At 50.0% G+C, this 27184-nt stretch overlaps 1 protein-coding gene across 1 annotated transcript in view; it reads right to left on the bottom strand.

Annotated features, from left to right (window-relative positions):
* The window catches only part of LOC140388827 (extended synaptotagmin-3-like), a 184726-nt gene that overhangs the window by 25119 nt on the left and 132423 nt on the right, over positions 1–27184 (bottom strand). The window contains exons 9-14 of the mRNA XM_072473172.1: positions 20517–20693; positions 20263–20345; positions 19178–19226; positions 14519–14608; positions 7077–7157; positions 2805–2873 (exon numbers count right to left, since the gene is read on the bottom strand). Of these exons, the coding sequence (XP_072329273.1) occupies positions 2805–2873; positions 7077–7157; positions 14519–14608; positions 19178–19226; positions 20263–20345; positions 20517–20693 (549 nt within the window). The remainder of the gene's footprint in view (positions 1–2804; positions 2874–7076; positions 7158–14518; positions 14609–19177; positions 19227–20262; positions 20346–20516; positions 20694–27184) is intronic.

Below are 27184 nucleotides of genomic sequence, written 5' to 3'. Positions count from 1 at the left end.
TAGACGAGTCTGCACCATTCCAAGTCGAGAGTCATGCCTCCGACTTTGCCCTGGGTGCCACCCTCAACCATGCGGGCAGGCCCATCGCCTTCTTTTCCCGCACACTCCAAGGCCCCGAGATCCGCCACTCCTCTGTTGAGAAGGAGGCACAGGCCATAGTGGAAGCCGTCCGGCACTGGAGGCACTACCTGGCCGGAAAACCATTTACCCTCGTTACTGACCAACGATCAGTTGCGTTCATGTTCGACAACAAACAACGAGGTAAAATCAAAAATGATAAGATATTACGGTGGAGGATCGAACTCTCCACCTACAATTATAGTATCTTATACCGGGCAGGTAAGCTCAATGATCCTCCTGATGCCCTGAACCGTAGTACTTGTGCCAACGCACAGGATGACTGACTGCGGGCACTACATAATGACCTCTGTCACCCGGGTGTCAGGCGGTTCTACCACTACACCAAGGGCCACAACCTGCCTTTCTCAGTCGAGGAGGTCAAGGCCATGACTAGGGACTGCCAAGTCTGTGCGGAGTGCAAGCCGCAATTCTACAAGCCAGACAAGGCGCACCTAATCAAGGCTACCCGCCCCTTTGAACGTCTCAGCATTGACTTCAAAGGGCCCCTCCCCACCCACAACCGCAACACGTACTTCCTCAATGTCATCGACGAGTACTCGCGGTTCCCCTTCACCATTCCCTGCCCCGACACGACCTCCGCCACCGTCATCAATGCGTTGCACGACCTCTTCATGCTGTTCGGTTATCCCAATTACATTCACAGTGACCGGGGCGCCTCCTTCATGAGTGAGGAGCTGCGTCGGTACCTGCTCGCCAGGGGCGTTGCCTCGAGCAGGACGACCAGTTACAACCCCCGGGGGAACGGTCAGGTGGAGAGGGAGAACGCAACAGTTTGGAAGGCGTGCTGCTAGCCCTCAAGTCCATAGGCCTACCAGTCTCCCGTTGGCAGGAGGCCCTCCCTGCCGCACTCCACTCCATCCGGTCCCTTTTGTGTACTGCAACGAATGCTACCCCTCATGAGCGGATGTTTCTCTTCTCCAGGAGATCGGCATCCGTGACATCGCTTCCGTCCTGGGAGACGTCCTGCTCCGCAAGCACGTGCGGACCTCTAAGGCGGAGCCCCTGGTGGAGAGAGTCCGTCTCCTCCACGCCAACCCACAGTACGCATACATAACGTACCTCAACGGGCGTGAGGAGACCATCTCCATCAAGGACCTGGCCCCCTCTGGGGCCCCTGCCGCCCCCGCCCCGCAACCTCCACCCCGCTCCCTCTCTGCTCCCGTCGATCCCTCGGCCTGTTACTACTCCGTGCCAGCCGCTGTCATCCCGCAGTTTCGCCTCGAGCCAACCGAAGCGGTGGGGGACGTCATGCCGCCTCGCGACCCAGCACCACTGACCGCACGGATACCACCGGACACTACCTCAGCGCCGCAGCTCCGACGTTCAAAGAGATCAACCAAACCCATCGTTCGTCTCGACCTCTGACGACACGGAACCTCCTGATGGACTCTGTTCGTTACTCTCTGTTTGTTCACTGTGCTTGCTACTCCATATTTTCACCCCGGACTTCCTTCTAAACAAGGGGTGAATGTGGTGATACACCACTGTACTTCCCTAGCATTGTACATAGTTATATAATAGTTGTGTGTAACGTGGCCCTGTAATCCTGTGTATTGTACTGTAGCACTGTAGAGGTTCGGTCACCTGTATGTAACCTGACCTGGCCACGGAGAGCTCTGCCTTGGCCACTCCCCCGGGAGTTAGGTATAAGACCCAGCTTCTGAGACCTGACCCATTTTGTCTGGGGTCGTCTGTGTCGGGTAAGCTTCCTATGTAGTGTATTAAAGCCTTGGTTAAAGTCTCACATGTCTTTGTGGTTCTTGACGCTTAGTGCATCAGTGATTAACTGCTACTACCAACACATGAGGACTGGATTATTGTGATGTGATAGTTTTCATTTTAGGACTTTTAGATGGTGATGCTATTAGTTAAGCTTTTGCTTTACAAGATCATTAAATGCATTTTGTGTACTTACAGATAATACATTTTCCTATGGTTTAAAGAACAATAATCATGCTGATTATTCAAGTCCAACAAAAATAATGTTTGACTGGCTAACCTGGAGTGATAATTGAGAGGATAGGTCATGAGAGCTGGGTATGAATTTCCAGCAGAAGTCCTTTCTCCCAATTTAAAAGAAGGTTTCGAGCATTTGCATGTTTGTTCGCAGAGGTTGGCCTGTAGCAAGTTCACTCAGGAGCGGAGAATAATGGAGGCAGCAGTTTAGATGTCGGTGGGGATCCCCCTGCTACCATGTTAAATTATTTTTTGAAAGGTAAGGATACATGGCAAGCTGGTGTGCAACAAGCAGCAGGTTGGACAAGAGCACTTGATGCTTAGCCACTCTATGGAAACATTGTGGGGTTTCGTAGCTCCAGAGGGGTCAACCTAGGTTTTGGTGGCAGTTGAAGGATGGTAGTCAGGAATAATGGAATAGTGGTCCTGGGGTTTGACAGCAGTGTGCTTGGCGTGCTGGACATGATCAGCATGAAGAGATGCATAGCAGAACAATGGAAGAGACAAAGTGGGGTTTGGCAGAACAGAACAATGTGGGTACATTGTGTGTACCTGAAGTCTTTAACTATGGAAGGGAAATGTCAATGGTCTGAAAGCACTGGGGGTGCCTCCCCGAGTCTGCAGCCCTAATAGATATCCAGATTGAACAAATTGCTGTGGATGGAACATGTTTATGCATTAGATTTAATGTAATCACATAAAGTCACCTTAATGTAGTTTGGTTTGTTCTTTTTCTTCACACTGTACTCATTGTTGGTGTATTCAAACTGATTTCTCTTGAAGGAAAATAAATTATTTTCATTATACATCAATACAAGTTTCCAGTTGGACTTTGTTTTACAAAGAGGAACTGAATAACAATTTACAAAGTACACAAAATTACACCCATATATCCAAATTGGCAGGGATTTCAATGATGCGGAAAACTGGAGAAACTAGTGTTTTTCAGCAGAGAAAGAAAGCTGACTTTATAGAAGATAGTAAAGCGTATAAAAAAATGTTTATCTGAAATACTACTTTAAACAGTGGAGGTAGGACAAGGGGATACAGGTTACGACATGTTTATTGTAACCTCTGGACTAATATCAGATGATTCTTCCTTACGCAGAGAATGAGTAACACTTGGAATAGATTTCTGGGTGAAGGTGAAAGTGAAAGCTCCAGAATATTTTAGCTTGGGCCTGAATTTTCAGGGGAGTTAATTGGACAGGCCTGCTGCCATTTCACGCTCTGATGAGTATTCGTGAGATGCAACATGGTTTTGTGGAGTTGGAGGTTGTGTCTCTCAAATTGATCGAGTGGAGGAAGTGACGAAGATGATTAATGAGGGAAAGGCAGTGGATGTTGACTACATGGATTTCAGTAAGGCCTTTGACAAGATCCCTCATGGCAGACTGGTACAGAAGGTGAAGTCACATGGGATCAGAGGTGAGCTGGCAAGGTGGATACAGAACTGACTCGGTCATAGAAGACAGAGGGTAGAAGTGGAAGGATGCGTTTCTGAATGGAGGGCTGTGACTAGTGGTGTTCCACAGGGATCAGTGCTGGGACCTTTGCTGTTTGTAATATATATAAATGATTTGGGAGAAAATGTCACTGGTTTGATTAGTAAGATTACGGATGACACAAAGAAAGGTTGATGGAATTGAGGAAAATGATGAGGACCATCTGAGGATACAGCAGGATATAGATCGTTTGGAAACTTGGGTGGACAGATGGAAGATGGAGTTTAATCCGGACAAATGTGAGGTAATGCATTTTGGAAGGTCTAATACGGATGGGAAATATACAGTAAATGGCAGAACCCTTAAGAGTATTGATAGGCAGAGGGATCTGGTTGTATAGATACACAGGACACTGAAAGCGGCAACGCAGGTGGAGAAGGTAGTCAAGAAGGCATGCGGCATGTTTGCCTTCATTGGCCGGGGCATTGAGTTTAAAAGTTGGCAAGTCATGTTGCAGCTTTATAGAACCTTAGTTAGGCCGCACTTGGAAAATAGTGTTCAATTCTGGTCGCCACACTACCAGAAGGATGTGGAGGCTTTGGAGAGGGTACAGAAAAGATTTACCAGGATGTTGCCTAGTGTGGAGGGCATTAGCTATGAGGAAAGGTTGGAGAAACTTAGTTTGTTCTCAGGAGAACGACGGAGGTCTACGAGATTATGAGGGGCATGGATAGAGTGGATTGTCAGAAGCTTTTTCCCAGGGTGGAAGAGTCAATTACCAGGGAGCATAGGTTTAAGGTGCGAGGGGCAAGGTTTAAAGGAGATGTATGAGGCAAGTTTTTTACACAGAGGGTAATGGGTGCCTGGAACTCATTGCCGGGGGAGGTAGTGGAAGCAGATACAATAGTGACTTTTATGGGGCACCTTGACAAATACATGAATAGGATGGGAGTAGAGTGATATGGTCCCCGGAAGGGTAGGGCTTTTTAGTTCAGACGGGCAGCATGGTCGGTGCAGGCTTGGAGGGCCAATGGGCCTGTTCCTGTGCTGTACTTTTCTTTGTTCTTTGAGTGTGATTGGCTGCAGGCAGGACCTCCTTTCTCGTTTCCAAGAAGACCTTGTCTTGGAGATTGGCCGGTATAGCACATCTTCAGCCCATCGAGGTACAGCACTAAAATGGTTGGAAGAGGTAGTGCAATGCTGTCGCTGAGACCAAGCGCAGGGAACCCCGCCACTACAAAATCAGATCCAGTCAGGGGTGAGTGGGATCCCCGAGGGAATCCTGCCCATGGGTTCTCATGCTCTCCCCTGGCCCAAAACCCGATGGGTGGGAGTGTAAAATTCAGGTCGAGATGTGGCAACAGAGGGGGATGAGTTTAGGTTCTTCTGGATGAGTGAATTAAGATGAGCTGAATGACCTTACTCATCCATAAATGCCTATTGGATCCTTTCTACACAACTCATATACGCTTGCTGCATACTCTTTTTTTGATAAATTTAGAGCACCCGATTATTTTTCCCAATTAAGGAGCAATCCATCTACCCTGCACAACTTTGGGTTGTGAGGGTGAGAATGTGCAAACTCCACACGGACAGTGATCTAGAGCTGGGATCGAAACTGGGACATCGCCGCCTTGAGGCAGCAGTGCTAAACACTGCACCACCGTGCTGCCTCTGATTTCCTGCATGCTCTACCTTGGAAGAAGACAATGTGTATCTTTTCATACTGAACTGCACAGGCTTTTCTTCCTCCAATAGGGATAGTTGTCAACTATACATTCTCAGTTTCTTGCTTTTAATTCATTTCTCATTCTGTGCAAGTTTTTTTTAAAACTGGGTCAGATATTGCTGCAATGTGCCTAGTTATCTAGACTTGCAAGTGGATAATGAAGTACCAAAGGCACAGGGCATCTGGGATCTTGGGGAATAATGGGAGTGTGTCTCCTAAGCAAAAAAATGAGATTCACACAGTGAGAAATGATCAGCGGAAAGATTGTAAAGGAGAGCAAATTCAATCGGAAATTGAATACGGAAAGAGAAGTAACAGAGGGAAAGAAAAGTTGGATTTAGAATGAGAGGAAAAGTAAAAGAAAGGATAAGAATTTTTTTTTTTTGAATTTTTAAAAATCATTCACGATCTGAAGGAATGAGATTGCAAAGTTATAATTATTTACTTACCAGGCAAGGGAAATTGTTTTTCAGTTATGAACAATTAACATATTGCTAAAAGGGTACTCACATTGACAATTACTAGATTTCTTTGGCAAGTTTAATGGACATATAATGTGCAAATGCAGCAACTTCATGAAAGACACAGGAAGGTTAAGGGCAAGATACCACTTTCCCAGAGCTAAGGAGCAGTCCAAATCATGGCAATTCACAGAGTATCGCTTCTTGCCAAAAGTGTTTTGGTCAGTTTAGAGGTTAATAATAGACTGATAATTTTTTCCTTCAGCAAAATGTGTGATGATACATTTTAGCTGTGGTTCTCAAGGCATTGATTACCGAGTGCATTTAATTAGACATTGTCATTAATCAAGAGAGGTGACATTACAGATGCGACCTAACCAAAAAGTTGCTAAGTGTCATTTGTGGGGGGGTTTGCTGGGAGTTTCACCCCAGCGAGTTCTCCACCACTATCTAACCACTTTTTTAGGTTCGGGGGAGTTTCTCACCAGTTAAGCCCACGCTTAGAGTTGTTTTCATCACTGGGGAGCTGGACTCACTGGCCAGACCAGCTCCTCAGAGATCGGGCCACCAGTTTGAAAGTGTGCCCCGATCTCCAAGTGAACTTGAGGTTCCCCCACTGAGGGGAAATGGCATCCCCCACATACATGGTATTACCCCACACTGCCCCCCCCCCCAAATGATGACACCCCTCTATGAGGTCGCTGAGGGCCTTCCCCATCCCCTTTTGGACATCACCCCCCCTTCTACGATCCCCATGCTTCACCTCCCCCACCCTTTGTACACCCCCTCATCCCTCCTTTCATGGGCGTGGCCCCCCTCAGGCCCAAACCATTGTCAGTGCTACCCTGGCAGTGCTCCTGCCAGTGCTGGCCTGGCAGTGCAACGGTGCCAGGGGTAGAACCAGGGGGCCACCCTACTCTGTCTATGACCACCCAGAGGCCTCCAATGGCCTGGGAGACCCCCTAGGTGCCATTCCGCCTGATCTACGTTTGCGTGAACAGTTCTAATCGACACCCGGCTGGAGGTCTCCCGAGAGAGGCCGATCAATTCCGGGAGCCGGTTAGATCTGGCGTCTGCATGGTTAAGTGGATTATCAAACTGATTAGATCTTGCGAAGTGCAACAGCCATCAGGAAGACTGGGGAGGCCTTTTCCAACATATACCGACCACGTCTTGCCCCGTTTAGGCGCAACATGGCCGGTAGATCACTCCCTACTTTACGTAAAGTACTCTGATCACTTGTAAGAAGCTAGAGTAATTACCGTAACTTTAACTAACTATTTCAGAATAAATTATTCCACAAATTGAATCACATTTGAGTGAAATATATTACCGTTTACTTACAGGTAGTTGGTATGCGCTATCTAAATAAACCACGAGTACTGCATTTGATTGGCCTGGAAGAGTCTGCTTCGTTGTAAATTCCTGTAAATTCAAGGAAAAAAGTAGCATTTTTCTCTTTCATATAACTTTATGGTCAGAATTTTTAGGATGGCAGGAGCTTGGCTTCCGCAATCTGAAGAGTCGGCGGGGAACGCATCTCTGTAAACTCCGGCTGCCCACTGCCATATTACACTAATGAGCATTGATTGGCAGTCGACGGTACGTATGTCCTCACTCAAGAGGAAGTCCCGCCTTGTATCTGATTGGCTGGTAGCTCTCCAGTCCCTCCAGGAACAGTGCTGTAGGGGTAGAGAGAGTCACTGCAGGGAACTGTCTGGCACTATGTTCAGGGAACCGGAGGAAAAGGGGTCCAGGTGGCAAGAGTGGTGAAGAGGAGGGCGACCGAGGTTTCAAGAAAATAGGCTGGGGACTTCCGGTGGCGGCTATGAAGGAGTAAGTCGCACATTTGGTGGCTTGCGCTGTTCGGACTTTTGGATCTTTTCCCCCGATTTTTTAATGTATTTGAATTGTAGAACGGATGTTAGTGGCAATTCTCTACTGAATTCCCACTTCGGTGCATGGAGAAAAGGACTAGAAGTATTCGTAAGGACAGAAACAAGAAGACAGCGAAGACTTGGGCTGTAGTTGCAACAGGGTACAGTATGGCGGAGGGGCGAACCTCTGGCTTGTCGACCCAGCAGTCTATGGAGCAGCTGATGCAAGTCATCCAGGAGGGCTTTGCTATGCAGAAACGGGACTGCTTGGACCCGATAAAAGCGTCGATTGAGCAGTTGGAGCTCAGGTTGGACGCCCAGGATCGGGCGATCCAGAAGGTGAAGAAGGCACTGGCTGAGCAGGAGGAGCATCAGACTGCGGTGGAGCTGGAGTGGGGATGCTGAGGGATCAGCAAAATAAGCTTCTGGAGAAGGTGGAGGACCTAGAGAATTGGTCCCACCGGCAGAACCTAAGAATTGTCGGGCTCCCGGAGGGGTCTGAAGGAAAGGACGCTGGGGCATACGTCTCAGGCTTGTTTGAGACGCTGCTGGGGGATGGGGCATTTTCCTGGCCCTTGGAGGTGGATAAGGCTCACAGAGCACCTGCGAAGAAGCCGCGAATGGGAGACCCCCCCGAGGGATATGGTGGTGAGATTCCATAGGTTCTCGGATAAGGAGAGTATTCTGCAGTGGACAAAGCAGACACGGGGCTGTAAGTGGGACAATAGCATCGTGCGGGTTTACCAAATCCTGAGTGTGGAGGTGGCCAGGAGGAGAGCAGGCTTCAATCAGATCAGGGCGATCCTTTTCAAGAAAAAGGCGAAGTTTGGACTGTTATACCCAGCCCGTCTCTGGGTCACGCATGAGGATCAACACTTTTACTTTGAGTTGCCTGAGGACGCATTGGACTTTGCAAGAAAGAAAGGGCTGACGAAGGACTGAGAACTTTGGAATTTGGCTGCAACTTTCGTGTTTCTGTTTTCTCTGTTTTGTTTCTCTGTTTTTGTAAAAGGTTTCTCGTTTTGCTTGGAACCAGCAGTAGAGCTGAGTGAGTTTAGGTTTTCATTTGCACTGTTGGGGGATGGAGGTGTGTTAGATTTGATCTTGGTGTTTTTCGGTTGGGCAATTGTGTGGGGATTGTTTGATGTTGGAGTTTGTTTGTATGAGCGTATGAGCTGGGTGGGGGTGGGGGTGTTGGCGAGGGAACAATAGGTGGGAGACTATCCGGCACCAGCGATGGGGGCCACCAAGCTAGCTGGGTGAGCTAGCCCTCAGAAGTGCAGTGGGGGTGTGCATATGTTTGATTCAGGAAAGGGATTGGGTTACAGGGTGTTGTTGCTGGGGGGGGGGGTGAATGTTCTGCTGGTGAGGGAGGGACTTGGGCTGAGGGACAGAGAGGAGGTCGGGGGCTGACTGGGGTTGGACCGGTGGAGGTGCGGATCACGGGCTGGTGGCGGACCTAAAAAAAGGGGATGACTGATCGGCGGAGGGGGGCAATGAGCCCCCCAACTAGGCTGATCACCTGGAATGTTCGAGGGTTAAATGGGCCGGTCAAAAGGACGCGTGTGTTTGTGCATCTTAGGGGATTGAAGGTGGACGTGGTAATGTTGTAGGAGACGCACCTTAAGGTAATGGACCAGGTTAGACTGAGGAAAAACTGGGTCAGTCAGGTGTTTCATTCGGGACTAGATTCAAAGACTAGAGGGGTCGCGATGCTGATCAATAAGTGGGTGGTGTTTGGGGTGGGTAGAATAGTCTCGGACGTGGGAGGGTGGTATATTATGGTCAGTGGGAAACTGGAGGGGGTGCAGGTGGTATTAGTGAATGCATATGCGCCAAATTGGGATGATGTGGAGTTAATAAAGAGGATGCTGGGGAAGATACCGGACCTGGACTCGCACAGGTTGGTCATGGGAGGGGACTTCAATACAGTTATGTACCCGGGCTTAGACCGGTCAAGCTCGAAAACGGGCAGGGTGCCAGCAATGACAAAGGAACTAAGAGGGTTCATGGAGCTGATGGGGGGGGTGGATCTATGGAGGTTCGGGCAGCTGGGGGCGAAGGAGTTCTCCTTCTACTCACACGTGAATAAAGTGTACTCCCGGATTGATTTCTTTATTTTGAGCAGGGCCTTGCTGGCTGGGGTGGTGGACACGGGGTACTCGGTGATTACAATCTCAGACCATGCTCCGCACTGGGTTGACCTGCAGGTTAGTAAAGACAGTAACCAGCGCCCGCACTGGAGGTTAGATGTGGGGCTTTTGGCGGATGAAGGTGTGTGTGAGCGGCTGAGGAAATACATTCAGAGCTACCTGCAGGTCAATGACACAGGAGAAACTTCGGCAGTGGTGGTGTGGGAAGCACTGAAGGCGGTGGTCAGGGGGGAGCGGATCTCGATCCGGGCTCATAGGGAGAAGATTAACAGGGCAGAGACAGACACACTGGTAAAGCAGATATTACAGATCGATACGAAGTGTGCGGAGACCCCAGTGGCGGGCACCTGAGGGAACGGCGGAGGCTGCAGGCGGAGTTTAGCTTGCTGACCACAGGCAGGGCGGTGGAGCAGCTGAGATAGGCGAGGGGGGGCGATTTATGAACATGGGGAGAAGGCCAGCAGAATGCTTGCAGAGCAGCTAAGGAAGAGGGAGGCAGCAAGGGAGATAGGGAAAATAAAGGACGGTGAGGGGAACCTGGGGCGGGACTCACCGCGAACCGGCGGGGCGGGCAACTCCGGCTCGAAGGAGTGTTGTGAACCACTCCAGCGTCGGGCCCCCCCGAAGGTGCGGAATCCTCTGCAGCTTCAGGGACTAGGCCGGCGCCGGAGTGGTTTGCGCCGCGCCAGCCGGCGTGGAAGGGGCTTGGCACCACGCCAACCGGCGCCGAAGGGCCTCCACCGGCCGGCATGAGTTACCGCATGCATGGGAGCACCAGCGTGTGCTGGCATCATCCCAGCGCATGCGCAGGGGGGTTCATCTCCGTGTCGGCCATCGCGGACTGTTACAGCAGCCAACGCGGAACAATAGAGTGCCCCCACGGCACAGGCCCGCCCGCGGATCGATGGGCTCCGATTGCGGGCCAGGCCACCGTGGGGGCACCACCCGGGGCGAGATCCCTACACGACCCCCGAGGACCCCGGAGGCCGCCCGCGGAGCCAGGTCTCGCCGGTAAGTACCTGTTGTAATTTACGCCGCCGGGACCGGCCGTAAACGTGCGGCTACTCGACTCGGCCCATTGCGGGCCGGAGAATCGCCAGGGGGCCGCTGCTAGCGGCCGCCGACCGGTGCGATGATTCCCGCCCACGTCAAATCCCCGGTGCCGGAGAATTCGGCAGCCGGCGGGGGCAGGATTCGCGCCGCTCCCCCCGGCGATTCTCCAACCCAGCGGGGGGGTCGGAGAATCCCGCCCTGGTTGGTGATTCGGTCGGGAGGGAATAAGACGTTTAGAGATTTTTACAGCAGGCTGTACAGGCCGGAACCCCCTACGGGGCCGGATGGGATGAGGCACTTCTTGAAGGGACTGAATTTCCCAATGGTGGACGGAGAGCGGGTAGAAGGGCTGGGGGCCCCAATTGGGCTGGAAGAGATAGTGGAGGGTCTGAAGGCCATGCAGTCAGGTAAGACCCGGGTCCGGACGGGTACCCGTGGAGTTTTATAAAAAGTTCTCGGGGATACTGGGGCCGGTGTTGTTGAGGATGTTTAATGAGGCAAGAGAAAGAGGGGTGCTGCCCCCCACGATGTCACAAGGAATGATTTCGCTGATTCTTAAGCGGGACAAGAACCCGGAGCTGTGTGGGTCCTACAGGCCGATCTCCCTGCTGAATATGGATGCCAAGTTGCTGGCCAAAACCTTGTCCTCCAGGACTGAGGACTGTGTTCCGGATGTTATTGGGGAGGACCAGACGGGGTTTGTTAAGGGTAGGCAGTTGGTGGCCAATGTAAGAAGGCTGGTAAATGTGATCATGATGCCCCTGGAAGGTAGGGGGGTGAAGGTAGTGATCGCAATGGATGTAGAAAAGTCTTTTGATCGGGTAGAATGGGACTATATGTGGGAGGTACTGGGACGGTTTGGATTCGGGGGGGGGCTTTATTGACTAGGTCAGGTTGCTGTGTCAGGCTCCTGTGGCAAGCGTACAGACAACCAGGACATCTTCGGACTATTTTAGACTGCACCGGGGGATGAGACTGGGATGCCCCCTCTCCCCACTGTTGTTTGCGCTGGCTATAAAGCCGTTGGCAATTGCTCTGAGAGCTTCAAGGGGCTGGAGGGGACTGGTCCGGGGTGGGGGGGGGTGGGGGGGGGGGGAGCACAGGGTTTCACTCTATGCGGATGATCTGCTTCTGTACTTTTCGGACCCAGCAGAGGGGATGGAGGAAATCATGAAAATTTTAGGGGAATTCGGCCGGTTTTCGGGGTATAAGCTAAACATGGATAAGAGTGAGATGTTTGTGGTTCAGGCGAGGGGTCAGGAGAGGCGACTGGGGGAGCTGCCATTTAGGTCAGTAGGGGGTAGGTACTTGGGCATCCAAGCGGTGCAGGAATGGGACTGGCTGCATAAATTGAATCTGGCCTGGCTAGTGGACCAAATTAAGGACAATTTCCAGAGATGGGACGTGCTCCCGTTCTCGCTGGCCTGGAGGGTACAAACGGCGCAAATGACGGTCCTCCCGAGGTTCCTATTTGTATTTCAATGTCTCCCCATTTTTATTCCGCGGTCCTTTTTTAAGCGGGTCAACAGGGTGATCACGGGCTTCGTCTGGGCGTGCAAGTCTCCGCGAGTAAGGAAGGTAATGCTCGAGCGGAGCCGGGGAGAGGGCGAGCTGGCGCTGCCAAATTTTAGCAACTATTACTGGGCGGCTATCATAGCCATGATCAGGAAGTGGGTGGTGGGGGAGGAGTCGGCGTGGATGCGTATGGCGGCGGCTTCTTGTAAGAGCACCAGTCTGGGGGCATTGGTAACTGCGCCTCTGCCGCTCCTGCCGGCGAGGTACTCCACCAGCCCCGTGGTGGTGGTGGCCCTGAGCGTTTGGAGCTAGTGGAGGCGGAGCAGTGGGAGCATTGGTCTGGGCCCCAATTTATGATAACCACCGGTTTGCCCGGGGAGTATGGATTGGGGGTTCTGGGTACGGCGGAGAGCGGGGATTGAGAGGATGGGGAATGTGTTCATAGAGGGTCGCTTTCCGAGTATGAGGAGCTGGAGGAAAAGTTTGGCTGGATATCTGCAGGTGCGGGACTTTATTCAAACAGTTGGCAACCTTCCCGTTCCTACCACTGAGGGGGAATTCAGGATAGGGTAATTTCCAGAGGGTGGATAGGGGAGGGAGCATCTCGGACATCTATAAGGAGCTTATGGGGTCGGAGGAGACGCAGACCGAGGAGCTGAAGCGTATGTGGGAGGAGGAGCTGCGAGATGAGATAGAGGATGGTTTATGGGCAGATGCGTTGAGTAGAGTCAACACGTCCGCAACATGTGCCAGGCTCAGCCTGATACAATTTAAGGTTGTGCACCGGGCTCACATGACAGTGGCCCGGATGAGCAGATTCTTTGGGGTGGAAGACAGGTGCACAAAATGCGCGGGAGGACCAGCGAACCATGTCCATATGTTTTGGACATGTCCAAAGCATCGGGATTTTGGCAGGGGTTTGCGGACGTCATGTCCAAGGTTTTAAAAACAAGGGTGGCGTTGGGTCCAGAGGTGGCGATTTCCGGGGTGTCAGAAGACCCGGGGATCCAGGAGGAGAAAGAGGCAGACGTTCTGGCTTTGCTTCCCTGGTAGCCTGGAGACGGATACTGTTAGCATGGAGGGACCCAAAGCCCCCGATGTCGGAGACCTGGCCTTCGGACATGGCTAGCTTTCTCTGCCTGGAGAAAATTAAGTTCACCTTGAGAGGTTCACTGTTAGGGTTCACCCGGAGGTGGCAACCGTTCGTCAAAATTAATCGTCAGCAGACGGGGGTGGGGGGGGGGGGGAGTATCATAGAATTTACAGTGCAGAAGGAGGCCATTCGGCCCATCGAGTCTGCACCGGCTCTTGGAAAGACCCTACCCAAGGTCCACACCTCCACCATATCCCCATAACCCAGTAACCCCACCCAACACTAAGGGCAATTTTGGTCACTATGGGCAATTTAGTATTGTCAATCCACCTAACCTGCACATCTTTGGACTGTGGGGGGAAACCGGAGCACCCGGAGGAAACCCACGCACACACGGGGAGAATGTGCAGACTCTGCACAGACAGTGACCCAAGCTGGGAATCGAACCTGGGACCCTGGAGCTGTGAAGTAATTGTGCTATCCACAATGCTACCGTGCTGCCCCAAGTTTAGGTTAGAGTCGGGGAGTAATAAGGCACGAAATGTAAACGGTTTTTGCAGTATGTTTATGGCGTCATGTATCTTGTCTATTTTGTTATTGTTTCTGTACCAAAAATACCTCAATAAAATGTTTATTAAAAAAAAAGAAAATAGGAGGGAGGGAGGAGGGTTCCGCCATTTCGAAGGGGGCTCAGATGGAGGCGCCGCCCCACCCACCCGTCCCACCGGACATCGTACCCTCTTCATTTCCAGCATTTCCCCTATTGAGGTATCATCCCCCCCACCAATTATGATTTTAACATTTACTTAGAATTGTCATTTTTTTTCAAATCATTTAAATAGCCGACAATATTTACTCTGTGCTGCGTGTTTTTAAGAGTATTAGTAAATCGTCATGTGACTCTCAGTGAGATGGAGAGTATGATGTTTTACAACATTCGGATGTTATCAAGGAAGGACGACAGGAAAACATTTACGAATAGTTCATGACAACTAAAGACAAAGTGTACATTTTTTGTTGTGATAATGAATTTTCTCATTTTGTACAGACAAATCACCATTGTGTCAATTCATGCCCATACTGTGCAAAACATACCATAGGTTCTTTCTTTAGATCAGTGACCAAGGACAGCCATTCAAGCTTTAGTTGTACTTTTCCATGCTCCACGTCATTCAGAGGAAACCACTGTGTAACAGGCAGAGTGTTTGAGTTAAGATATGGGCAACAGGATATAGTACTATGAAACTGAGGGATGGCATATAATGGATCTGCAATAAAGTTACAACTCTCATTCATGGGATCCATAATCTGATCCTTGAAAAAAGCCAGTAATTGGGGACCGCTCCCCAAGGACCCATGTAATAGGGGGAAACTTACCCCGGGACCCCTGTAATAAGGGGACCACTGCAGGGGCCCCTGTAATCGGCCCCCCCCCCCAAGGGACCCCTGTAATAGGGGAACCCCCACAGGGACCCCTGTAATATTAGGGCCACCCCACAGGGACACCTGTAATAGAGAGATCCCCCCCCCCACAGGGACACCTGTAATAGGGAGATTCCCCCCCCCCCCCCAGGGACTCCTGTAATAGGGGAACCCCCACAGGGACCCCTGTAATATTGGGACCACCCCATAGGGACCCCTGTAATAGGGAGATCCCCCCCACAGGGACCTCTGTAATAGGGAGATCCCCCCCACAGGGACACCTGTAATAGGGAGATCACCCCCCCCCCCCAGGGACTCCTGTAATAGGGGAACCCCCACAGGGACCCCTGTAATATTGGGACCACCCCATAGGGACCCCTGTAATAGGGAGATCCCCCCCACAGGGACACCTGTAATAGGGAGATCCCCCCCCCCAGGGACACCTGTAATAGGGGAACCCCCACAGGGACCCCTGTAATATTGGGACCACCCCACAGAGACCCCTGTAATAGGGGAACCCCCACAGGGACCCCTGTAATAGGGAGATCACCCCCACAGGGACCCCTGTAATAGGGAGATCCCCCCCACAGGGACCTCTGTAATAGCGTGACACTCTGCAGGCTGCCCTGCAATTGGGGGCCCCCTGCAGGGAACCTGTCATATGGCCACGCTAGTAAAGGCCACAATTGATCCGCGCCCCCCTGATTCCTGGCTGCACACACCGTAGAATCACGGGAGGCCAGAACATACGGCGCCGGGCCCGCTAAATCGATGCAAATGGGTCATTACGGACCATTTGCATTTATTTACATCCCCCTGCCGGCGAGCATCTGGACCTCTTTCACATCGCCAGCCGGGGGTCAGAGTATCGTGTTCGGATTGGCAGGCATCGATCCCGATTTTCCCCGATGTCTGCTTCTCCATCCCATCGGGGACTGCATTCCGGTCATCCCGTGACAGAGAAAGCCGCCCGTCATCTTTAAACTGTTCCTCCTCATTCTAGATTCCCCCATGAGAAGAAACATGAGCCCAGTTTCTACCTGTCAAGCCCCCACAGAATAATTTCAACAAGATCACCTCTCGTTCTTCCAAATTTCAATGAGCGTAGGCCCAACCTGTTAATATTTCCTCATAAGACAATCCCTTGTGCCAGGAATCAGCCGAGTGAACCTTCTCTGAACTGAGACCAACACTGTAAGAATACTCTAGGTGGGAGCAATGCTCTGCATAGCTGTAAAGACTACTCCACTTTTAAACTCCGACCCCCTTGCAATAAAGGCCAACGCTCCATTTGTCTTCTTCATTACCTAATGTACCTGATTTTTTAAATTTTCTAATTTGTGTGCAACGACACCCAGATCCCTCTATATGGCAACATTCTGCAGTTTCTGTCTATTTAAAAAGTATTAGTATGTTTTCTTCATTCTGCCAAAGTGGACAACCTCACATTTTCCCACATCACACCTAATCTGTCAATTCTTTCCCCACTCAGTCAAAGTGAGTGCTGCATTTAGTATCTTGTGAATGCCTGCAACACGTCTGTACAAAGTAGTTCAGGATAATACATAGCACTGCCCAGTATTTCGGACTGTACACAAAAAGTTCAGCAATATTTTTAAAAAAGAATATTTAAGGACACTTTGGTTACGTGGAGAGCTAAGATTCACGACTCTTGGGGGAGATTCTCTGGCTGCGTTGAGCCCGGCACAAATCTCGGTATGTTGGGAGAATTGGGGGAGAGTCCTAAAACAAGGGGCTGAATTCTCCGCAGCCCGATGCCGAAATCGCGGTAGGCACCAGGGTGGAGAATCCAGTATGACGCCGTAATCGGGCCTGGCAGCGGTTTGGCGATTCACCGGGCACCGAAAATCGGCATCACCGGGGAATATGCCACGCCGCCGGGGGGCCATTGCCAGAGGTCCACTCAGCAATCCTCCGCTCCCGACCAGCTGAGTTCCTGACGGTCTGGAACTAACCTGCTATTGCGGTCGGGATGCTCGCATGGCAGCTGTGGACTCAGTCCGCGACCGACTGGGTCGGGGACAGGGGGATCGGAGACCGGGCGGGCCTGAAAGGTGGCCGGGGTTTTAATGTGCGGGGTTTGATAGTCGGGCGCGCGGCCGATTGGGGGTCTCTTTCTTCGGTCTGGCTCTGTGGTCCGGGCCTGCCATGGAGCACGACGCGGTCGTTGGAGGCCGCCGCCAAGCGCATGCGCGACCTCAGACCTGGAAGTGCGGGGGCCCGACACTGCAGCAAAAGGTGTGAGATTCACTCCAGGTCCCTGCTAGTCCCCTGCAGGGCTATGAATTCGTTTCACTTTTTTGCAGGAATTTCAGGAGTTAAACTCTACCGTTTTTACGTTGGCATGGGGACATAATCTCAATAATGGAGAATCCATCCCAAGATTTGCGCCGGGTTCAAAACAGTTTCCGATTCTCCCATCGCACTGCAAAAAGGGCGACAAACTGATCACTGTTAATTTGCATTCATTTTAATCTCATTAGTGAGATCACAGTTGAATGCATCGTTTCCCAGTGACCCCCTCCCTCCTCTCCAGGTGCCATTGGACTCCGAGAGGAGCAAGGAGGTGACTTCCCCTCTCCCTTACCTCCAAGGAGCACAAGGCCACAGCAGCCGCTGGCCTGCAAGAGAGCTGAGGGTTGAGGACCTTGGGCTAGGCTGGATGGGGGTCTCCACCAGGATAGGGGTTGCTTTGCGTCTGTGAAGCCTTGAAATCTGCTTTCTTTCGCAGTGAACATCCCATAACAGGGAAAAGCAGAGCTGTAGCCTGTCTGTTCTAAAATCCTCTCACAGGATAGAGCCATTCTGAAGTTTGTTTCTTGCAGAAGCATTTCACTCCCCTTGAAGCTTTCCATTTGTATTTGCTTGTTTACAATCCATTTCACTCCCTTTGGCATTTCAATAGACTCTGGGGTTTCAATGTTGCAGTATGCTTTCTTTTAGCCCTTTGTACTGCTTGTTTATATTGAATTTCACACTCCTTTGACTTTTGCCAACTTCTTAATTGACAGCTGAAGGCTATCTCAAAGGAGGGTTTCGCTTTGTTTGCTTTAATAGCACTTTGTGGTCCATTATCTCTGAAGTGCTTCATAGAAAGAGCAGGTACTCCCCCCCCCCCCCCCCCCCCCACACACACACAGTGTGTATTTTTCTACCCTGAAGTGCTTCCTACAGGTGTGCAGTCTGAGAGAAGTTTTTTTAGATGGAATCTTTTTCAACCTCTGGTGCCTGAACAGCTTGCCTGCACTGGAGGACTTTGTCCACCACAGAAGCAACTGACACCATTCAGACATTGAAGTGCAAGAGTTCCTCAATGAGGACCTTCTGGCAGCCACAGTTGAGTTCTCTGGATAGACGTGATGACCAGGCCGGAGGGCTCAGAGGCCTTTGTAGCCCCACGGTTGTCAGGGATATGGCTGGACATCACCATGGCACTGCCCTTTGGCAGTACCAACAGGGTAACAGCCTGAAGGGGGACTGAGGGGGGCTGCCTAAAATGTGCGGCGCCTTTGTTGAATCCATAGGGGCCTAATGCCAGTGATGGTGGTGGGCCTTGCTGGCAAGAGGGTGGGGGCTGTAGTGCTATTCAGAGATCAGTACGCCCTTTAGAAATGGCACCCTGATCTCGGAGGATCTGGCGTTGGCGGCTTCTTGGGGTCCCACAGCACGAATCATCCCACCAAAACAAATTTCCGAGTGTGGGTGGATTGTGATCTGGATTGCGTCAATCCAACAAACGGGAATCCAACCTTGCTTCCCGCCGGATACTACACTTCCAAATTTTGGGGGGAATTACGCCCCTGATTTATTTTCATATCTAAAATTAGAAACGTTTAGTCACCCCTTTTCAGATCCAAAATTGAATTCTTTATCTCATACTAGGGTATTCACAAGTTATAAGTATAAAAATATCACGAGCAAAATTCTCCATCCCGCCCCGCCACATTTCTGCCCCGACCCGCCGGCGGGATGCTCCGTAACACCGGCCGGTCAATGGGGTTTCCCATTGTGGGGCAGCCCCACGCTGTCGGGAAACCCCCGGGCGCCGGCAAAACGGAGACTCCCGCCGGCGGAGAATGACGCCCCACATTTGGACTGTATCACAATCACTTAAAAGGAAGTGAAAGTTGGCCTGCTCTGCTTCTCTACTCAAAAGGTGCAATCTTAAATGTTTTTTTAGTGGGAGTTATTTTCAAAACCTGAACACCAGCACTTGATGGGAGGGTAGGCACCTAAAATGGATCAACTAGCTACTGTCACTTTATCCTGTATGAACTTTACCAGCAAAGCTGCAGTTTTTCAAGTACTTACCTCATCCACAACTCTGTCTTTCATCACTTCTCCGAGGTCTATAATGAGGCTGTAGATTAGAACGTAGAATAAATTATTACAAGTAAGGATATATGCAGGTTAATACTACAAACATTTGCACAAATCTCAAGTTATATTGACATCATGGCCACAATTCTCTGGCCGTTGGGAGTCTCCGTTCCTGCCGGCATCGCACCCCTCCCTGAGTCTCCCGGTGGAGTGGGGTGCCTTCAATGGGAAATCCCATTGACAAGCGGCAGGAACAGAGAATCAGCCCGCCAGCAAACCGTGTGCTGCCGAAAAATATGCGGCAGGGGGACCGGAGAATCCAGCCCCATGTTATGTGCTTTGAAATGGTGGAATAGCAATAACTCGTGCGTTTAATGAATTTGTTAAATTACCTGGTGTAGTCGTAAGTTATAGACAGACAGAAAGGTTGCAGATTTCATTCCTATTTCAAACTGAGTTCAGGTTTGATTCCTCAGGTATGAGTTAGCAAGCATCAGCTAGTCCAGTCAAATAGAGATTCTACACTAGACCTTCCTGATCCCTATCTACCTATCCCATGTACTGCTCATGTGAATTTGTCTGTGAATGGATGTAAGGCAATAACTGGATGTGTGATTACCCAAACAAAATACTGATATTCACTTTCACTACATGAAAGCAAAGAAAAGATCAACTCCCCGAAAAACTTCACAGAATTCCTCAGGGTTCTCACAGGAAATGGCTAATGTGATGGCAGTGGAAGAGGAACTGATGATAGTGCTGTGGAACACAGAGGAAATCTTCCCATTTGTCTTGGGAAAGGTACCAGTGGGCTGGCAATGCCTCTGAAATCATTAAGTATCACCAGCTCCTGGAGAGAATGGAGAAAATTGAAATAGAGAAACATTCATAGAGACTTTTTGGCACTAAGGGGCAATTTAGCACAGCCAATCCACTTCACCCGCGCATCTTTGGACTGTGGAAGGAAACCGAAGCACTAGGAGGAAACCCACACAGACACGGGGAGAGGGGGCAAACTACGCAGTCACCCAAGATCAGAACATTATTGTGAAATATTGTGCGGTGTTACACCTGACCTGCCAAGGAAGTCATCCTTATCTGGGTCTTCGTCGAAAAGTTCCACCTCCAAATCTTGACCCGGGGCCTCATGAACGACAGCCTAAAAAATGAAAGCAGCAAAAGCATTGTGCGTCATTCATTCGTTCTCAAGGACTTTTGAATTTGTGTATTCCAGAGTCAAAATGAAAATAAAACCATCAAAACATGGCAATTTTTTGGGGTTTGGGGGCAGTGGGCGGAAGGAAGGGTTGGAAATTTTAGAAAAGCTTACCTCATAGATTTCATACCATTCGGGATTTAAATTTCCTTTGATCGTTTTGCTGCGAAAGGTCTGTGTCCCAACTCGAATAAGGGCATATGGATCAGACTTCCCTTGGACCATGCCCATAAGATATGTGTCCTTCCTTATCAAATCTGCAGCTTTATTTAGATAAATTCTCACCACACCCTGCAAATTATTAAAGGTGATTTCCAAAATTACTATACAAAGAATTCTTCTGCAGCTTTACTTCAATTCCCACCACACACTACAAAATATTACGGGGATTTCTAACATCACTGCACAAAATATTATCCCGATGCAAATCATTTTTCTCTGATGCAGAATTTCCTCATGCTTGTATTGCACACAATCTAATCTCTCAATCACTCATGCTGCTGTAAATTGGATGTCTTGTCCTGCCATGTGCACCTAAACACTGGAGTCAATTTTCCTAAAAAATGACTAAGGCCGGAATTCCCCAGCCGTTCACACTGGTGGAATTCTCTGGTCTCGCTGGCAGCACATCCCGTCGGAGATTTCCCAGCGGTGCTCAGAATTCCCATTGACAGTGGCTGGACCAGAGAATACCACTGCCAGCGAACGGAACGCTGCCTCCCGCCGCCAAGAAACACGTAGCCAGGAGGGTGGAGAATCCCATGACATTTCAGGCGGGAAAACTGGTGAGAATTCCGCCGGCTGTTCCAGCACGATTTCCATCACAATCCACCCACACTTACTTATTTTTTTGGAGCTTGGGGAGATTCTCACTGAAATCTCCCACACTTGGAATATTTTCTGTGGGCGACACGGTGACGCAGTGGTTAGCATTGCTGCCTCAAGGCATTGAGGAACCGGGTTTGATCCCGGCCCCGGGTCACTGTCCGTGTGGACTTCGCGCATTCTCCCAGTGTCTGCGCTGGTCTCACCCCCACAGTCCAATGATGTGCTGGGTAGATGATTGGCCATGCTAAATTGTCCCTTTATTGGAAAATAAATGAATTGGGTGCTCTAAATGTTTTAAAATAAAGAATATTTTCTGGAGCGGGAACATAAAGGTGTTGGCAAGACCTGCTCCTCAGAGATTGGGGCTTCAATTTCAAAGGGTGCCCAGATCTCAAAGTTAAGTTGAAGGTTCCCACACCCCCACCCACAGCCAACCGCCCCCCCCCCCTTTCAAGCCACCCCCATGCACCCCCTTCAGGCCCCCCTCAATTTCCCCTCCTTCCCTGGCTGGGTATAGCTGGCTGGGCGAGCATTTGTTGCCCATCCCTAATTGCCCTTGAACTGAGTGGTTTGCTCGGCCATTTCAGTGGGCATTTAAGAGTCAACCACATTTCTGTGGACCTGGAGGATCTGGAGTCACATGTAGGCCAGAGCAGGTGAAGACGGCAGATTTCCTTCCCTGAAGGACATTAGTGAACCAGATGGGTGTTTATGACAATCGACAATGATTTCATGGTCATCATTAGACTCTAGATTATTATTGAATTCAAATTTTATTATCTGCCCGGGCACCTAGGGCATTATCCTGGGTCTGAGGGTTACTAATTCAATGACAAGACTACTATGCCATCGCCTCCTCCTGGTTCCGGAAACCAGTACTGATTCCTGCAGGCCTCTCGCCGCACCTGTGGGAGTGGTAAATCCCGGAAGCCAGGAGACTCTGGCCTCAAATGGGCTTAGCATGTTAAAATGAGTTTAAAAACTTTTTGCGAGTCTGGTTCACACCCAACGAGGTGGTTTCGGGTGCCGCAGGCCAGAAGCATCGCGCTCCATTCGGCGCCCTGCTCAAACCGCATTTTGGGGCTCTCCCACTGTTCTCTAGGAATAACAGAAGGTGCATCAGATGCAATGGGCCATTAGAATCACCCCCACTATTTTTCTCTATTGCATAAAGTGAAACCGAGAATAGCAATCACATTGTATTGTTGTTACTGTTCAAAATAGTTTCCACATCCTGACTCGAAAGCAATACTGCAGAACCATTTCTTCAAGTGAAGGCAATGGGTTCATATATTGACAACATTTCAAAGTTAGAATTTGTTAAAGATTTTGAATGTGCGTGGTCTTTGTAACAATTTTTATTGTTATTCGGCACTACTTCGAGAGCTTAAAATATCTTAATAGTACGCGGTTAGAAGGTACAATTTCTATAATTTAAATTAAAAGCAATGCAAAATCTTTTGCAATTCCTTGCAGGTAGATAATACAGTATTCTTCGGAGTCAGGCAGAAACTTGGAAATCATTAAATGAAGCTGAAAGTTAAGAGGTAACCCAAGGAACTGCTTCCCATCACTTCCAATTGTGAAAAAACCGAGGTGTCAAAGATTGAAAGTTAATTGCACTTTAAAAAAATTCAAAGTAAGGTGATTTTTAGTTAATCAAATGAGATACATCAGAATATAACTACTCAGATGTACAGTGCCTGTTATTTTTGGTGCTGCGGGTGACATTCTGCAAAAGAGAAAGTGGTGGAAGGGGAGATGGGCAGCAGGAGGCGGTATCCATCAAGGATGTTCAGGGAGCAATTCCTTTACCTCAACCTAAGCGAGGAACAGAAATGCTTCTGTTTCACTCAGTAGAAATTCATTGAATATTCCACCCCATGCAGGCAAACCTGGAGCCTTATGACAGGGCCAGGGATGAGAAGGTGATGTGGCCATGAGCTTGTTTGCAGGGAATGTTTCTAACATCTCGCAGTTTGCTGTTCATTCGGAGTTTTCTGACTATTCTAAGTCACTCTTTAGAGAGAAGGCCTTGCACACTTTTTCTGAGCTCCCACTGCACCCAAACATTGTGTGGCATCTGCTTGTGCTGCAACGAGAGCTGAGGCATTGACCATTAGATGTTGCCGCATGTTCATCGTTCACAAGTGTTCGCATGCAATTGGCTACCACATCTGTGCTGGAAATGGTGGACTCCAAGTTCCGTGCAAAGCCTGTGCGAAGTTAGTGCCACACTCTCCATACTTCAACATTAATCACAGGCCTGACCGCCAAATGTTTATATTTTTGGACAGAGCCCAGATTCATCCTCCAGAACAGAACCTGTGTGCCTCCTCACCCCCCAGTGAACTGGCACTTTCACGATCTCCTTGCCCTACCCTTGGGTGATATGTGCGTGGTGCCTCACAATTAGCAGGTTCTATTTCTAAGCAAACTCTAAAATATGCAGAGTGGCAGGATCTGAGCTGCGTCCAAGGACTACAGGCCTGCACTACTTGCTTTAACCACAACTGATATCTGGCCCCGTTGCCTGTCTGGAGGCTCCCTGCCCATCTCTTGCACCACAGAACGTGACCTAGCTGAATTGCAACAAAGTTATATGTCGAGGACGTTTAGTCAGGTGTTTCCTGACGATCGCAGCGGCGAGAAAGACCACACTCTCGATCGGGACTGTGTTGCAATCCGTGATCTCAGCGGGGAATGCCCTGCCATGGCCGCACTTAGTCCCGTTTCTTGCACAGAGATTGGGACACCATTTTCAACTGACGCCCAGTCTCTCAACTGCCCCGACATGACCCCTAGACACACACCCCCACCCCCCAAACCCCAACTCACTATAAGGAGGTCCAAGGAACCCCCGCACCCTAGCTCTCATGGGCAAGGCACCCCTGGGCCCAATCTCCGGCCTAGCACCTTAGCAGTACCCTGCCACCCTGTTCGATCTCACAAGGCAATGAGAGCCGGGTAGATCCTGGAAGAGGCCTCTCGCGGCATCTACTGGACGCGTTGTGCCCTCTTCGCTGGTAGATCGTGCTCAGTGTCTCTAGGACTACACGGAAGCAGTTCATGGAAAGCTTACCAGGTTGTCTTATGAGGAAAAGTTGGACAAGCTAGATTCATATCTGCTGGCATTTAGAAGACTAAGAGACAACTTGATTGAAATATTTAAGATCCTGAGTGGTATGGACAGGATGGATGTGGAGAGGATGTTTCCTCTTGTGGGAGAATATACAAATTGGGGTCCCTGTTTAAAAATAAAGGGTTGCCCACTTAAAACAGAGATGAACGATTTTTGTTTTATCAGAGGATCTTCCTGAAAAGCCGGTAGAAGCAAAGTCTTTGAATATTTTTAAGGCATTGGTGGATAGATTCTTGGTAATCAAAGAGGTGATAGGTTATCGGTGGAGTGCAGACTTTTTTTTCAGAAAATATTTTATTGAAGCATTTGTAGTTTTCACAATTTAACATATTGACATTTCTAAAACAACCACGTGGGTTGACGCACAAGAAAACCCCCTAAAAGAACAACAAACAATAAACTACGTCCCCCACTTCTCCCTCCCTGTCCCCAATCACCTGTATACTAAGTTCCCTGTCCTTATCCAACATAGCCATGCCTCCTGTTTTCCTCCCTCTCTATTCCCTTTCCCCCCTTACTGCTGACGTTTAAATTTTCTTGAAGAAATCGATGAACGGCTGCCAACTCCGGGCGAATCCCTGTATTGATCCTCTCAGAGCGAGAAACCCTACCATATCGCTGACCCACACTCCTGACTTCGCGGGGCTCCAAGTCCCTCCATCTCAGCAAGATCCATCTCCGGGCCATCAGGGAGGAGAAGGCCAGGATATCGGCCTCCCTCCCCCCCCCATTTGCCCCCGGATCCTCCGACAGCCAAATATTACCAATTCTGGACTCGGAATTACCCTACCTTTCAGGACTTCTGACATAACATCCGCAAATCGCTGCCAGAATTCCCTCAGTTTCGGACATGCCCAAAACATATGAACATGGTTGGCTGGGCTACCCCCACACCGTCCACATCGGTTCTCCACCTCCTCGAAGAACCTGCTCATCCGGGCTACCGTCATGTGGGCCCTGTGGACTACCTTGAACTGAATCAAGCTAAGCATGGCACAAGACGAAGATGCATTTACCCTTTTCACGGCTTTTTCCCACAGTTCAGTTTCCAGCTCCCCTCCTAGCTCCTCTTCCCACTTCCTCTTCCACTCTCTGATAGGGGCCCCTTCCCACTCTATTAATTCCCTGTATATCTCCAAAACCCTCCCACCTCCAACCCGTTTTTGACAGCACTGCATCCTGTAGTCCCCTCAGGAGAAGGCGAGGAAAGCTTGGAACCTGCCTCCGTACAAAGTCCCGAACCTGAAGGTACCGAAACCCGTTCCCACCCGCCAAATCAAACTCCTCCTCTAATGTCTCCAAGGTCGGAAAGCCCTCCTGGATGAATAGATCACCAAACCTCTCACTCCCTGCCCGCTGCCATAGCTTAAAGTCCTCAGCCAGCCCCCCCCCGGGGCAAACCGGTGATTGTCACAGATCGGTGACCACACTGACCACATCACCAGTCTCATATGCTGCCTCCATTGCCCCCACATTCTTAAGGGTGCCACCACCACAGGACTTGTAGAGTACCGAGCCGGCGAGAATGGCAGGGGCGCCATCAGTGAAGCTTCCAAACTCGTACCTCTGCAGGACGCCGCCTCCATCTGCTCCCAGACCGACCCCTCCCCCACTACCCACTTGCTGACCATCGATATGTTGGCCGCCCAATAATAGTTAATAAAGCTCGGGAGGGCCAAGCCCCCCTCTCCACGGATCCGTTCCAGGAGTGTCCTCTTTACTCTTGGGGTTTTACCCGCCCATACAAATCTCGATATCGCCACATTCATACTTCTGAAAAAAGCCTTTGGGACAAAAATCGGGAGACATTGAACACAATGGGGCAATTGGGGCAGCACGGTAGCACAAGTGATTAGCACTGTGGCTTCACAGCGCCAGGGTCCCAGGTTCGATTCCCCGCTGGGTCACTGTCTGTGCGGAGTTTGCACGTTCTCCCCGTGTCCGCGTGGGTTTCCTCCGGGTGCTCCGGTTTCCTCCCACAGTCCAAAGACGTGCAGGTTAGGTGGATTGGCCATGCTAAATTACCCGTAGTGTCCATAAGGGTTGGGTTGGGAGGGGTTATTGGGTTGCGGGGATAAGGTGGAAGTGAGGGATTAATGTGGGTCGGTGCAGACTCGATGGGCCGAATGGCCTCCTTCTGCACTGTATGTTCTATGTAATCTATGTAATAGAAGAAGCTTCAAGCAGCTTCAGCAAAAATTATGCATGCAAGAATCAACCATCTTTCTGACAAAAAAAACCCCGTCGCAACTTGGAAAGTTTTTTCTCTGTAATCCAGTACATAAAGCAATAAATCAAAATCAAATTACAAAAGAAAAATCCTTTTCTTCCCGAACATCACGACTTAACTCACAGAATTTAAAGACTAAAATTTTAAATAAGACAAAACACAAAACTATTTTTCTCCCTTCCAGCTTTTTCCCTTCCCACAAACTCAGTCCACCACAGTTTGAATCTATAAATCCTTAAGCCAGGTTATTGTCTTTCATGCAAGTTGCCACATCTTCCAGCGAGCTAAAGTATAGCTCCCGGTTCTCGCAGGTCACACAAAGACGAGCCAGGTATAGCAGTCCAAATTTAACGTCTTTCGCAAACAGGGCTGCCTTAACTTTGTTGAAACTTGCTCTCCTCTTTGCGAGTTCTGCTCCCCAGTCTTGGTACACCCGGATCACTGATTCTTCCCAGATGCCTGACCCACTTCATAATACGGTCCCTGTTGGGGAATCGATGTAGCCTCACCGCCGTGGCCCCTGGGGGCTCACGACCCTGGGGCTTACGCACGAGCACCCTATGTGCCCGGTCCACCTCCAGC

This window comes from Scyliorhinus torazame, chromosome 2 (genome assembly GCF_047496885.1).
Source record: "Scyliorhinus torazame isolate Kashiwa2021f chromosome 2, sScyTor2.1, whole genome shotgun sequence".
In the NCBI taxonomy this organism is placed as follows: domain Eukaryota; kingdom Metazoa; phylum Chordata; class Chondrichthyes; order Carcharhiniformes; family Scyliorhinidae; genus Scyliorhinus; species Scyliorhinus torazame.
This window is presented reverse-complemented; position numbering and strand designations above follow the sequence as displayed.